Source organism: Sporothrix brasiliensis (genome assembly GCF_000820605.1).
Source record: "Sporothrix brasiliensis 5110 chromosome Unknown Cont20, whole genome shotgun sequence".
In the NCBI taxonomy this organism is placed as follows: Eukaryota; Fungi; Ascomycota; class Sordariomycetes; order Ophiostomatales; family Ophiostomataceae; genus Sporothrix; species Sporothrix brasiliensis.
The window spans coordinates 5,597,455-5,610,999 of NW_024467139.1; the positions used below are offsets into that span (position 1 = coordinate 5,597,455).

General features: G+C 51.2%; 1 protein-coding gene across 1 annotated transcript; it reads right to left on the minus strand.

Moving 5' to 3' along the window:
• Positions 1–7,099: 7,099 nt before the first annotated feature.
• Positions 7,100–9,549, minus strand: SPBR_06677 (C6 zinc finger domain protein; the record flags this gene model as incomplete). Its single annotated transcript, XM_040764933.1, has 3 exons — positions 7,100–7,407; positions 7,491–9,192; positions 9,310–9,549. 3 exons carry the CDS (start codon positions 9,547–9,549, stop codon positions 7,100–7,102), a joined length of 2,250 nt encoding a protein of 749 aa, XP_040617478.1.
• Between the last annotated feature and the right edge of the window lie 3,996 nt (positions 9,550–13,545).

Sequence of the window (13,545 nt, forward strand, 5' to 3'; positions counted from 1 at the left end):
TTCAGCTTGCTCGTTGAAGCAACTGGCCGACCGTTAGCACCGTATCTACCCTCCTTGTCGCAGAAGCAGATGCCGAGTTTATACTTTTTTTTTTTTTTTAAAAAAAAAAAAAAAACGGAAGCATCACGTCGTATCCTCCGCCAGATGCCTAGATCGCGCGTCTGGCCCCCTCTGCCTTTCTGTCCTTCGCTACCTTGGCCATTGGCCCTCAAATTCGAGGCTGGGTGTACGGCCTCAACCTCGCTGATGAAAATGATCTCGTCCCCACTTAGCCCCATCCCCATGCAATGTCTGTTGGACATGATGCGAGCAGGCAACGGCATACGAGGCACGGCATACACATGCGGCACATACTGCCCAAAAGCCCCGTTTGCCTCGAACAGTTAGCCTTTTTAAAAAAGCAGATCAATACCTCTTTTGGCCGGTCGTCTTTCGCTTCGCTGAAAACGATTTCCGAGAGGCTGTTGTCGCGAGGAAGACGGAGATGAGATAAGCCCTTTGTCATACTATCCATGTTATCGATGTCTAACGTCAAAATCCAGAGTGCAAATTTCAGATGGAGACGAAATCGAGGGAGAAAAAATAAAGAAAAGTATGCTGGATGTAAATAATCAAATGGCACATTGTTTTTAAACAAGGGATAGATGTGCCAACCGGCGATGCAGTTTAGACGCAACAGACATCACCTGCCAGGCCTTGAAAAACTATCAAGCCTTCAGCCCGGTGGCTAGCTCAAACGGACTGTCGATAGTGACAACAGACACAAAATAAAAGTACTGCTGCCACACCACCACGTCAACGGAAAAACAACGACGCGGTGAGAGGAATAGCGGACGCGGATCGTTGCCGTTGTAAGTCAAGCAAACAATAGTATAGCAACAGAGCAACAGACGACGAGCGGCTGTTGTACACTAGGGATGACTTTAAACAGCCGCCACCAAATCAGCTCACAGGAAATCGTCCAACGCACAGGAACGGCAACAGAAAAGCGGAAGAAGAAGAGACAACCGTCTGTGCATGGATTGCCCTGGGATATGTTTGATAGCCACCAACGATTTTTCAACGGCTAGCTGGCGTCCAATAGCACATAAATCTGGAAAAGGACTAAAAGCAACGAAACTGTGCAAGTAAATGTCGCCGTTTTCCCCCGTTTCTGATCAAGGAAAACCGACATCGCACCTTCGGCCTGGCTTACGGGAACACACAGGTGTGCAACTCGACCTCAGGCCTCATCATCTCAGCAACAATGTGAAGTCGAGGTCGGGTTTGGTGAGACCCGAGAACATCGGTGCCAGCTTGTGAAGATTGGTGGCAAAATATGAGCGCAAACCCAGCCAATAGGCGCCCAATCGCAACCGCTCGCTGCGCTTTGACTAGTCGACGTCATGCACTGATGGCCTTCACGACAGTCGTTTTCCGGTTCTGGTGCGCTATTTTGCCTGCTTATATGTTGTTGGTGCCTGGCTCTGCTCGCCCTTCATAGGGTGCTCGACATCTAGGTACAGTAGCCTCTCTATCGACGTGTACAAATACAAGCATCTGTGGTGACTGATTGTAGTCCGGTAGTCAATTTTAGCTTGTGCAGGGCGGGCTTACTCCACACGTCACAACATGCACAGACTCGCCCATGTGTTTGCCTCGCGTCGGCCATATTACTTGAGGCGGACTCGACAAGGTCCAGAAGCCAAGACACAGTCTACAATCAGCTCATGACCTCCGGCCGTTTTGTTCAGTGGACATGAGAGGTCATACGATTTGGCAATGACGAATGACGGGTGGGAGATGAACAGGGGCAATGCCGGTAGAGAGCCATAATGGGGGGGGGGGGGTTGAAGAAGTGTGTGGCACGTAGATGTGGGAGTGTCGGCGTTCGGCGTGGGTGTGTGTGCTCTGTTTAGTTTCCCTTTTCCGCTGTCTGCTGATCACCCCTCACCTCAGCCTCCACCGCTCTCAGAAACAAGACTATGATCAAATCGGTTACACTTTTTTTCTGCTGTTAAAAGTGATCTGGCAGAAACAAAGAAGGGGGACACGAGACGAGCGAGAGGGGGAACAAGGAGTCAAGGGATGGCGACAAAATGGGAGACGTATCTGTCGTTGCATTCATCGGCATGGAAGGAGATCGAAGCAGAGAAATGCAGTCCAAGGCGAAAAGGGCAGACTAGACGTGACTCTTTTCCTCAGATCCTGGTGGTGTAAAAGACGTTTGGCGTATCCAATGCACCCTCTGTCCTTTCTGCTAAGGCAGAAGCAGATTAGCTGCGCATCCGGGTCGATCATTGTCCAGACTTTCCGTACACCGACTCGTTCTCCTTTCACCCCCTCCCGTTCTTAGGAAAGCTCTTATTTGCAAATCGACCGCCTTCTAGACCCTTTTATCCTCTTCTCCACTTCTCCTCTTCCCCTCTTCTCCTTTTCTCCTCTTCACCTCTTCACCCCTTTGGCTTTCGGCATTACTATGGAAGTGGCGGCCTCCGCGTCTGATTATGCCCTCACGACAGTTCGCAATACGAGATGGTAGACACGACAAGCGAGGTAGAGACTAGCTCCACGTTTGCTCTGTCTTCTCTCCATATTATCGTTTGTCTCCCATCTAGGACAGTCCATCATAAAGCATCGTCAGTGCACAGACGCTTTACTCGCTTGCCGTGTGTTCCCCTTTACACCGCGTTTCGTACGTGAAGTATATCCTTTCCCTTTCAGAGTGATGACTTTACGACGTACTACGCGTGTTTTTTATTTTTCATGCAGTCTTGGTACCTCCATCGCTTCTTTTTTGTGCCTCTGGAAGTCGGATAGGCAGCCGACAGGGCGATCGTTGCAAGTGCTTGTCGCCCTGTAAGCCACCATGCAAGGAGAGTGGTTCTTGAAGAAAGAAAATGATAGAGGGAAAACGGGCTCGGGATGATACTGGCCGAGACACGGCCTGCAGAAACAGAAATAGAAACAGCAAGCGACCAAGCGATCAATTTACAAAAAAAGCACTCTATAAAGAAAAGGAAACCGCAGGGAGTCTGCAAGGCGGCAATTCACGATGCTAAACTAAATTTTTGCAGTCTGCAGCAGACTGCGGCGGCTGAGAGCGAAAGTGTCGAGCCGCACATGGACGCAAGACGGGCGGTTGAATATATTGAGGTCCAGGAGACGAGGTAGGGAGAGACACAAAAATAGGATGCACGAACAAGGTTGAAAGAGAAGCCGTGTCAAGCCCCTTGCACGTACTTTGTATGCATAAAGTATCGCCAGATGCAGACACCGCCGTCTTTCAGCAATACACGTCCACACCCGACTAGGATATTGTGTGTGCCATGTGAAAAAAAAAAAAAAAAATACAAATTTAAAAAAAAAAAATCAAATTTAAAAAAAAAAAATCAATGAAGCCCTCGGCCCTGTTGCGTGATCCGTTCTCCGTCTTCCTTACTCGTTGAGGACTTTTACTTGCCGCTTTTCCAGGTGCCGACATGTGTCAACAAACGGGAGAGCAACATCAACAATGCGAACTGCCGCTTGGTGTGGCTGCACGGCCAAACAGACATCTACAAAAAAAGTGGCGATCTTCTATGCAGGTGTCCCCTTTTGGATCGGCCTCGCCTCCTGGTGCGTGGGCATACAACGCCTCGAACCGCATTCTCGTTAGTTGCGGCGACGCCGTGATCGCCGTCCTCGGTTTTCTTTGTCCTAGCCGCGCGGGATGTCTCTGGTCTGTTTGGCTCTGTTTGATTCTGTTTTTATCGATCCTCCCTTTCTTCCCCCGTCCCTTCTTTGACCCCTCTCACCCCTTTCATCCCTTTGCCCTACTTGTCTTGATCCCTGGTCACTTTATCCTTCTGTCTTTGTCTTCCGTGCTTCTACTCCGTACGACAGATGCTTCCCCCGCTACCATACTCGCACTTTATATTTCTCTTTGGCTCCATACCTACGAGGTCAAACAAGAAACCGTTACATATGCAAGGCCCCTTTGACAGATCCAACTGTCAGCTGGCGTCGTGCATACACGCAAAATCAACATCAGTGGCCACCTGACCAATCATGTCTAGGAAGGTAGGGAAAAGGGAGTCGTAGATGGTGGACTGTATGGTCTCATCAATATGACGAGTGTCTTCTACGAGATAATCGTGTTCCTTGACCGAGCCACGGATATGACAAGACTTGATCCTCGAAAATAACCATATGGAAACCATTTGTTTTTAATCTTGAGTCTACCGCGAGGAGTCATTGTTTGTTACAGCAGGCCCTCAATTTATTCTTCGTCAACCGTTAAATCGTTCATCCGCCTCAGACCCCTTACATTACTTTCCGGACAAATTTCATGAAACCTCCCGTGACGGGAGAGCGGCCGCTGCCATGGGCCTCTTTACGGCTCTCCGTGATGGATATAGTGGGACGGAGCCAGAAATAGAATGTTTGAGCCTCGTCTTCGTCTCATTTTGTCATGAAATTTCAACAAAAATAAATCGTTCTTGAATCGATCTGGAGTTTGTGTACTGCTCATTTATTTTTGTCTTCTTTTCATTTTGGATGTCGTTGATACACATCATTGGCATCTGCCTATCTTTGATATTTTTTGGTCGGAATTAACAACGAGAAAACTGTATTTTGCTTAATGACTAGAAACGGAATGCGGCTGCGAAACATGCATATTAATTGTGCCTGGACTTAAAAGAAGGCCAGTTATGATCATAAAGTGACAAGAGAAAGAATACAGATAGCAGGACGTTTTCTAGGGATGAACTGACTTAACTCGCACATTCTTCAGTATTTTTTATTCTCATCCTTAATTCGCCATGTCAACAGCAAGTATTCACTTCTAGGCCCATAGTCATTTTAGTTCTGCTTTACTTCATATCCACCGCCTCTTTGGTGGATATGTACTGTTGGGATCTTTTCGCCCTGTCGACGATACCTCTATGAACTGTGACGAGACAATTTAACCAGGCGGCATACGGACGACTGACTACATCCGATATAAACATCAGTACATCGACCTTGGACGCGCTCTGTCTCTTGGCTTTTATGATTGTAATATCGGTTGTCCCGGTTTGGGGGCCATCTTCATTTCTTCCCTTTTATTCATCCCGTGTGCTCATTCTCATCCTTCTCCGCTATCCGATATTCTCCACATGGAAGCCTATTCGCGGCAAAAATGTGAGACAATACCGGGCAAGGCACGATGAGAATAAGGACGAGCAGTCATGAGGTCGCCATCCAGCAAATCAAAATGGCTAATGGTTAAATCCAAAGGGACACATTGTGAGCAGTGTCGGCAGAGTGCGTTCTGTTGGTGGTCCCAGAACCGTCACATCCAAGACAATCTGAATATCCTATGTACAAAACCACATGGTAAGGACCGAGGATCAGATAAAGCCCCTTTGAAGCCCTACGTTTGTTAATATTGGATAATAGACAAGCCTATGCCTTAAACGTTAGTTTCCGTGTGTCCTTGTCGTTGTGGTGGCCTCTATGTTCTGGCTATGGAGAGTATTTAATCTTGCCGCTCCTCGGCTCCGGTACATTCCCCACCTCGGAAAGATATTACATTTGAGAAAGGGACGCGGCCCGGGTCCTTGAGGAAGTAAATACTGTGAAGTAGAAGGGGAACGGTCTCTACCAAATTTCAAGTGGAAACATCGTCATTAAGACAGTCAGTATAGACACCATCGACAACGACACTCATCATCTCCGCATCCGCTGCCTTCCGTGCATCCGATTCCTGCTTACCTCACACGGGACACCTACCGACATCATCGCTGCATCATCATCATGTATACATCCGGTTCGGTGACAGCCGTACACATAGTAGAGTAATATTGCTCTCGTTCTTGATGCAATCTCATTTCGGCGGATAGCCAGGGTTGGGGTCCTAAAGCTCCAAACGGCCGCCTCTCCGCTCCTCTTTTCTCCTCTTCGCTCTTGCGTTTTGCGATTTGTGATGCGTTCTGGCAATGAAAGGAAGCCAAAGAGGCAATCAAACCTTTGTCAGTGGTGGATGTATTGCATTGTACGTATCTGGTGTGTGCGCTTGATCCAACACTGCACTTGCGAGCATCGAAGCGTTGGTTACTACAACGGAGCAACGCCGACGGAACCGGTCGACCATACATACCAACGCTGAAAAAGATTTTGCCGAAGACAGTGTGTCTCGGCCGGTTGCAACTTCATCATACGACTTGACAGAAATCATCTTGGGTCCCAAGAAGGTCGGGCACAACATCATTCAATGGGCCATGATGCATGTTTTGTTTTATAAAACTTTTGATTTTTTCAGCTTTCCACGCCGTCCTACTTGTCCACTCCCTCTTAGGGTCGAGAAGGCATCGTCCGTCTTGCTTACGGCAGTATATGTGGTGTATGTAACCTCCAAATTCATTGGCCTGGACCAAATACGTGATGTGAGAGAGGGAGAGAATTCGACAGTCCGTTTCGTTTTTGAGGAAACAGCCGCAAACGAGAAACAAATTAAACAGAAAACAAAGAATCCACAACGATAGTTGCACAGCATAATGATCAGACCTGAAAAAATACCGCCCGATAAAACGGGTCAAGAAAGAAAGGGCTCGCGACAAAAGAGTACTCCAATATGATATCAAGTAGACAAGTATTAGGAAACATGGAAAAGAAGAAAAGTTGAAAGAAAAAGAAAGAGGATCCAAATGTGAAAGCCATCTGCCGCTGAGCCAAAAAAGGAAACATCAAACATCAAGAACCAAAAGTATAGGACATAAAAGTGGCCGCCCAAAGAAGAGAAAAGGGCATGTAGAAAGCAAAGAAAAGACCAAAAATAAATCGCAGAAACAAAGGCATCGAGCCAAGAATACACGCCTTCGCTAGTGTTTGGAAGCAACACTCGACGCGAGGTCTCGCATTGGTTGCCACCCAGTAGGCAGAGACCTCTCCCGATACCTCATATTGCTGCCGGGGACCTCCAAAGACATTATACACAAGAAGAGCGCGCGCAAAAGACTTTTATCGGGGACGATCTGATCAAAAGAAATGTCGGCGTGGGAAAGGGGAACAAAACAGAAAAGCGAAGTCGAGAGGTCACAGAGGATGTGGATCACCTGTCGGTTTGCCGCGTTTATTGGAGTGGAGCAGGCGGAACCTAGGCGCCCTCCAGAGGTTGAACATAGGAGTAGTTAAAGTCCAGGAGATTGTCCAGCATCCAGTGCTGCGGATCGAAGAAGTCGTAGTTGGGCGGATTCGCATCGTACGTCAGGCCGGCACCCAGCATGCCGTTCGAGGCGTGGCCAGCCAGGCCGGACGGAGCGGGCGTCAGCGTGCCGTTCGACGGCGGCGCCAAAAGGCTCGGCAGGTTGTGTGTCTGCGTAATCAGGCTATTGCCAGTGTCCATGTGCGTTGAGGAGGCGATGGATTCGTTGGCCGAGTCGGGATTGGTTGGGTGCTTGAGCGCTGGAGAAGGAAGGACAACGTTAGAATCGGACAAATCTCACGACAGGGAAGGCTCGCATAAAGCCTTTGCAAAAACTACTTACAATCTAATGTCCCACGGCCTCTAGCCTGGTACTCTTCTCTCCAGTGCCAGATCGAGTCAAACACCAAACTCATGCTGTGCCGACACCGCACCTTGAGTTGCAGACTGTCGTCAATGTTGAGCATCGTGTCGTCTTCCGCATGTGCACGGTTCTGCTGGGTCTCGAGGCGTGCGCCGTTCCACATCTGCACCATCAGCTCTGCCAGCCGCCATTGCAGGTCGTTGTGCACCACACTGGTGGACCGGATCGCGTTGATCGTCCGGTGGAACAGCTGGCGGCCCTGCTCGTAGTCGATGGCTTGCGAAAAGAATGAGCGCATCAGCTTGAGCAGCGCAAAGCTCGCTGCGACGAGCATCTGCTGCAGGTAGTTGGTGGCGTACTTGAGCGTGTCGATGCCAACATGCTCTTGCGGGGATGACGGCGACGACACCGTGCTGTTGGCCAGAATCTCTTCCAAAAAGCCGACGGTCGACCGCCACAGACCCATCAGGTCGTCGAGGTACCCGACAGTGGTGCTCGAGTCGAAGAAGCCAGCAAGTCGCAGGTGCAGACCGGCTGCCTTGAGGTGAAAGGCCACAATGGGGGACAGGTTGCGCGACATGATTTCGGCGTGCAGCTCGCCGTACTCACGGCGGAAGACGCGCATCAGGATGGAGCGGTGCTCGTCGCCAGCCACACCACGGGAGTCGCTCGCATTGCTGTACATCTCCTTGGACACCTTGTCGCAGAAGCGCTCGATTTGCAGGCGGGCCTCTAGCTCAGGGGACAGCTGGAAGGGCCCCGACTCACCCGATCTTGTTGCCAAGGTCCAATCGTAAAGCGACGATGCGGGCTGGCCGTAGCCGGTCCCGATATTCTGGGCGACAATGTTGCACACCGCCCAAGTGACGACGCGATCGTGGAGCTGGTCCTTATTGAGCTCGACAGCAACGCGCGTAAAATCGTTGATGTGGTTGGGCCGGTGCAGGCCGATGCCCGTGGCCGTCTTCATCATGACACCGCAGAGAATGTGCGTTGGGTCGGACGTGGTCGTGCTCGTGGGCAGTGGCCATGTACACAGCAGACACATAGCCTTGACAACAAAATGCGAGCCGGGGACATCTCCAATCGTCTTCCACAGCAGGGTATTCAGAGGAGACGAGATGGCGGTAAGGAGCGTCGGGTCCAGCGTGTAGCGGCGGGCGGCCACGGCCACAATGGACCAGTAGAGTAACGGGTGCTGCTGGTAGTACTGTTCTGGCGCCAAGGAGGGGTTGAGGAAGGGGAGGAAAGGGTGGTAGAAGAGCCAAAAGTCCTGGAACAGCTGCGCCTCGCCCTCTTCGGTGAGGCGCACCTCTTCCAGCTCGCGCACAATGCGCGGCAGGTTGTAAGAGCCACCCCGCTTCAGGTGCAACAGTGAGGAGACGGCCTCGTCGGAGCCCATGAGCGACGGGTTGCGGGTGTGGGAGTAGATGTTGTTTACGATGGGCGAATGCAGCTGCGAGTGCGAGGCGCTCTCGTCCTCGTTCTCCTCGGGAATGACGTAACCTTGGGAGCGCGCGAGCTGCACGTTCCTGCGCAGACGCTCAATCTCCTTTTCCATCTCGGCATGCTTGGACCGTTTACCTATGCGCTTGAAGTTGGACTCGATCTTGCACTGCAGCTTGAGCCGGTTGCACCGCGAACAGCTCCGGAACGGATCTTGGGAGACGTCACATCGCAACTAGGGAAAGAGAGATTATTAGCATTGGAGTATTGGAGAGCATTGGGCAGAGCCCGGGTTGGAGTACTGCCACGGAGTGCAGTATCGAATGCGCCGGGAACGGCGACAGCGGCTTACCTTTTGCTGGCGGCACTCGTTGCACGCCCGTTTAACGCCCGGCTGGCGCTTCTTCTCTGAGTGGTCGCCATCGTCGTCGTTCAGGACGCTTCCCGGACTGCTGTCGAATGCGCTGGCTGGGCCGCCAGCGCTCCTCTTTCGCTTTGCGCCGTTGAGGCCGGCGATGCTGCGGGCGCTCACTGGGCTTGTCGGGCTCAATGAAGCACCGCCGCCGGCCGCGAGAAGTGGCGAGCCATCCATGCACGCCACCAAACGGATTGAAGCCCCCGAAAAGGGCGTATGGGGAAAGGGGATGCGGGGAAAAGATGGAGAGCGGGAGAGCAGAGAGAGAAGGCCGACAAGGCTGAAAAGACTGAGGAGGAGGTGGTGGTAGACAAGGCGGAGAGAGAGGTAGAGGAGTTGGTCGTGCGATGTCGTCGTCAGACTAGGTAGATGTTGGCGAGGCGCAACGGCGGTCAGCGAGGGACACAGAGGTAGGCGACCGACAGAGACGTAGAAGCTGGGAGAGACGGAGAATGGCGATTCGTTGGCGACGTGCGGAGAGATCCGAGTGGCATGCAGCGGCGGAAGAAGACAAAACGTCCAAGGCCTGAAGAGGAATCCCCAAGTTTGGGGGCACTTGGTTGTGGCGGAGAGCAGGGCAGGAAAGAGGGATGAAAGAGAAAAGAGGAAAACGGACAAATTAAAAGGCAGGGCACGAAGGAATGCGCAACGCAAGAGCAATGCTGCACGAGAAAACGAATTGGGCGGTGGCTCTTTCCAGGTGCTGTTCGCGATTTGTTTGGACTGAAGATTGAATTGACAGGAGCGACCGACCACGGAGGGGGCGGGGAAAGAGCAAATGGGTTGGCGAGACTTGAAGCAGTAGGCAGAGAAAATTGTGACTCCTCACTGCGGCCAGCCTTCGAAGAGCCATATTGCGGCACCCAAATCCTCGCATCCACGCAGTACCACAGCGAGGCGGGCAAGGCCAGCGCGGTGCTGCGACTGCGCCAATAGCAAACCAAAACAGAAACCAGGGAAAAAAAGAGGAGTCGCCGTTGCCGCCAGGGGCAGATGATTGGATGGATGGAATAAAGAGGACCCATAATTATTGCGTGTTCTTGCGCTCATTGGTGGCTAGCCACTGCAAAATTACATACCGTGCCCGCTCCGCATCACGTGGGGCTCGCGGCCCGCTCGAATGGGCAAGTGCTACTGCTGGGGCCATACCTCTTGCCCAGTGTAAATACGACATACGCCATCAAAGGGCACAGCGCGGCCAGCGCTCAGCGCCCTGTGTCCAGCACCGTCACACGCTGCTCATCGCACCTTCCTGCAGATGCCGGGATTCGTGCTCTACGGAGTATTGTACGGGGTATTTTAAAGAGTAGCATTGCCGGTGCAAGCAGGAGGCATCCTTGGAGAGTTTAAAGTGCAGGAAGTGCTGGCCCTTCCTGACCTCGATACGCCCAGACAATTGCCGGTTTGCCGCAATGACTAAGCATGCCACCAACAAGCGGACGTCGTTCCTTCCCTGCACAGCGACACACAAAGCCACAGCTTTCGTTCGACTCACAACACGACAGCATTGTTGCTCACACATAACGCCGTGCGAACTACACATAAACAACGCTCGTGCAATGGGTGAATGCATGCGAGGCATGTTCCATTTCTTACAAACATGTAATACGAGCAACAAAAAGGCAATTTCATACGGGCCTGCAGCCTTCGAGTCGTTCGTCCTGCTTAGGCCTTAGCGCCACAATTGGACCCACAATTCGCAATTTCGACCCGCTTTTTATGTGCGTGATACGCCTTGTGACCGCCGACTTTGCCTATTTCCACTGCACCTCTCGTGGTGTTGCCCACTTTTCTGCCTTTGCTGTATTTTGCCGTTGACTGCAGCTGCAGCCTCCGCGATCGTTCGCTGCTCGGTGGCTGCTTGTCCGACACCCACAGTCTAGCCTTGTCTCCAGCCTATGACAGGCTCGCGTCAGAGCGCTACTGCTTACATCTGCACTCCGACCGCGCCTGACCATCGGCTCCGGTGTCGTTCCGCTCCAAGGGCCCTTTTGCCCCGAGAGCCGGGTGGGTCTTTAGTGTCTGCAGCATCCGGAACTGATCCTGTGAGTAGAACTTCACGGGGTATTTGCGGGTGTTTGCTGCCGGGGCCGCGGGCTACAGGAAACGAGATTCGAGAAAGCCCAGACGCTTATTCGTTTCGATGGGACAGGATAGGAGTGTCCAAAATGGCACCATCCGAGCCCTCAACATCGACCAATGATGCCGCAACGACTGTACCCGAGTCCAGCGGCCGGACTCTCTTCAAGGGCCGGATCCAGCCTCCACCAAGACGGACTCCGTATACCGCAGTGACGGTGCAGCCCGTACTTCCCGAAAGCAAGATCACGGCCACAGATCTACGAGCCCCAAAGCGTAAGGCGTCCCCCAATACCATACGGCACCAAACAATACGTATATACAGCACGTATTAGATATCTGACTGTCAAAATTATGTGCAGCGGAGGTGGTCTATGTCAACTCCACGGACGTTTGCCTTCCCTTCTTGGAGCCGGATAGACCGGGTGGCCAACAAAGCCGGGATGGTCGCTCGGCTTAAAGAAGGGTGGAAGCAGGCGTTGATAGGTCAAATATTGTGGACAACGAAAACGACAGAGAAGCAGGTCCGATCCTTTGTACTCCGTTCAGCCTTCGCACGGCACATTGCTCGCAGCACAAGGCATGTTCCATGAACGAATCGCGGCTTGTTGTGGGCTTTTGAATTCGTTGCACTGCGTTTGCGTGTGCTGCACTGCACGACGCACATGTGCGAAAAGATTTGGGGAAGCCTCCGTCTGTACGTGCGCGTCTTTTTATCACATATGATCATTCCCTTCCCAAGCTCTGCAGAGATTGATTAAAGAATCGGGTAAAGGGTGCGGGCGAACAATGACGAACCGAGACGAAAGTTGGAGAGGATTTATTCTGGCAATCGAGCAGAGGCGAGACCACTCACGGAAGTGTGCCACTTGTCTGGTGGCCATATCTACTGCGACTTACTGTGCATCCATACCTGGCCACTCTGTCCCCTTCCCGCTTTACGCCCATAGTGCAGCACCCTCTGCAAGAGTTTGTCCTCCTATCCGACATATATTAAGCTTCTTATATAGAACGCACAAGCCAGTCACAACTCAATCACGCAACCGATAAACCGTTACAATGGGCCAGTGAATGTTTGTATGAGGACCAAGTAGTACGCGTGGAAACATACAACCCAAAGGCCTGTTGTCATTTCAGCGTTCTAATGCTGCGATTGGTAACTTTTGTTCTGCCTGTGCTTTGAAGCATTTGAGATTCCATGCTACGAGATCATTCGTAGTGACGTTTTACTTTGGGCATTACATAACAACAACGAGGGCATCGAGTTTGAACACATTCACTAGAATGGCATCGTAGGGCCGTGTCATAGATGTTATCACGTAGAAACACGATATGCCGCGTATCGATCGAAGAATATATGTCCTCCCATTCTCTGTTGACAACGCAGTTACGGATCACATTGCAAAATAGGACATCAGATATCGAATACCCAGTTATTGAGTATCCCAATACGACAACTAGAGCAGCCTGTCCGATATGACTGGTGGAAGCTGACAGCAGGCCATCCGCAGATACGTGTTTCACCCGATGACGAGTTTGACACACAGCGCTTCTCCAACAGTCTTATGAAAAGAGGGTCCTCTCAGTTAGTTTATGAGGAACAAAGTTGGAGCGAAGAGTACATATGATTAGTGTGATATCATTTACCTCGATTGGCAACAAAAGTACAGTGTTACCAGTGTCACTGTGTCAGGTGCTCGCCAATATCGAGCAAACAGGTGTTCGATGAGCCTGTTGCTCTTTTAAGTGAAGCTCCATTATTTTCCTTCGTTTTCCCTTTTTTACCCCGTTACTCCGTTCACTTGTGCCACAATGAAATTTAATCAAACAGCCAGTAAGCTGGGTTGCTAGCACACGCTAGACACCGTTTTTTATGGATAGGGCAGGCAATTTCGTAAGAGCAAAACCGGCGAGTCAGGCGAGTCAACCTTGGCGATTCAAGCATGTCATAATGGAACATTGCGTTAAAGTCGAAAAATGTATTAAAACGAAATGCAAGAGAGTGCAAAACACCTCGTGAGCTGACCAGCTCGTGTGAGCTCTGTGGGTAATTTGGGTGGTGACACAATCTTTGTGTATAGTTATTGTTTTTTG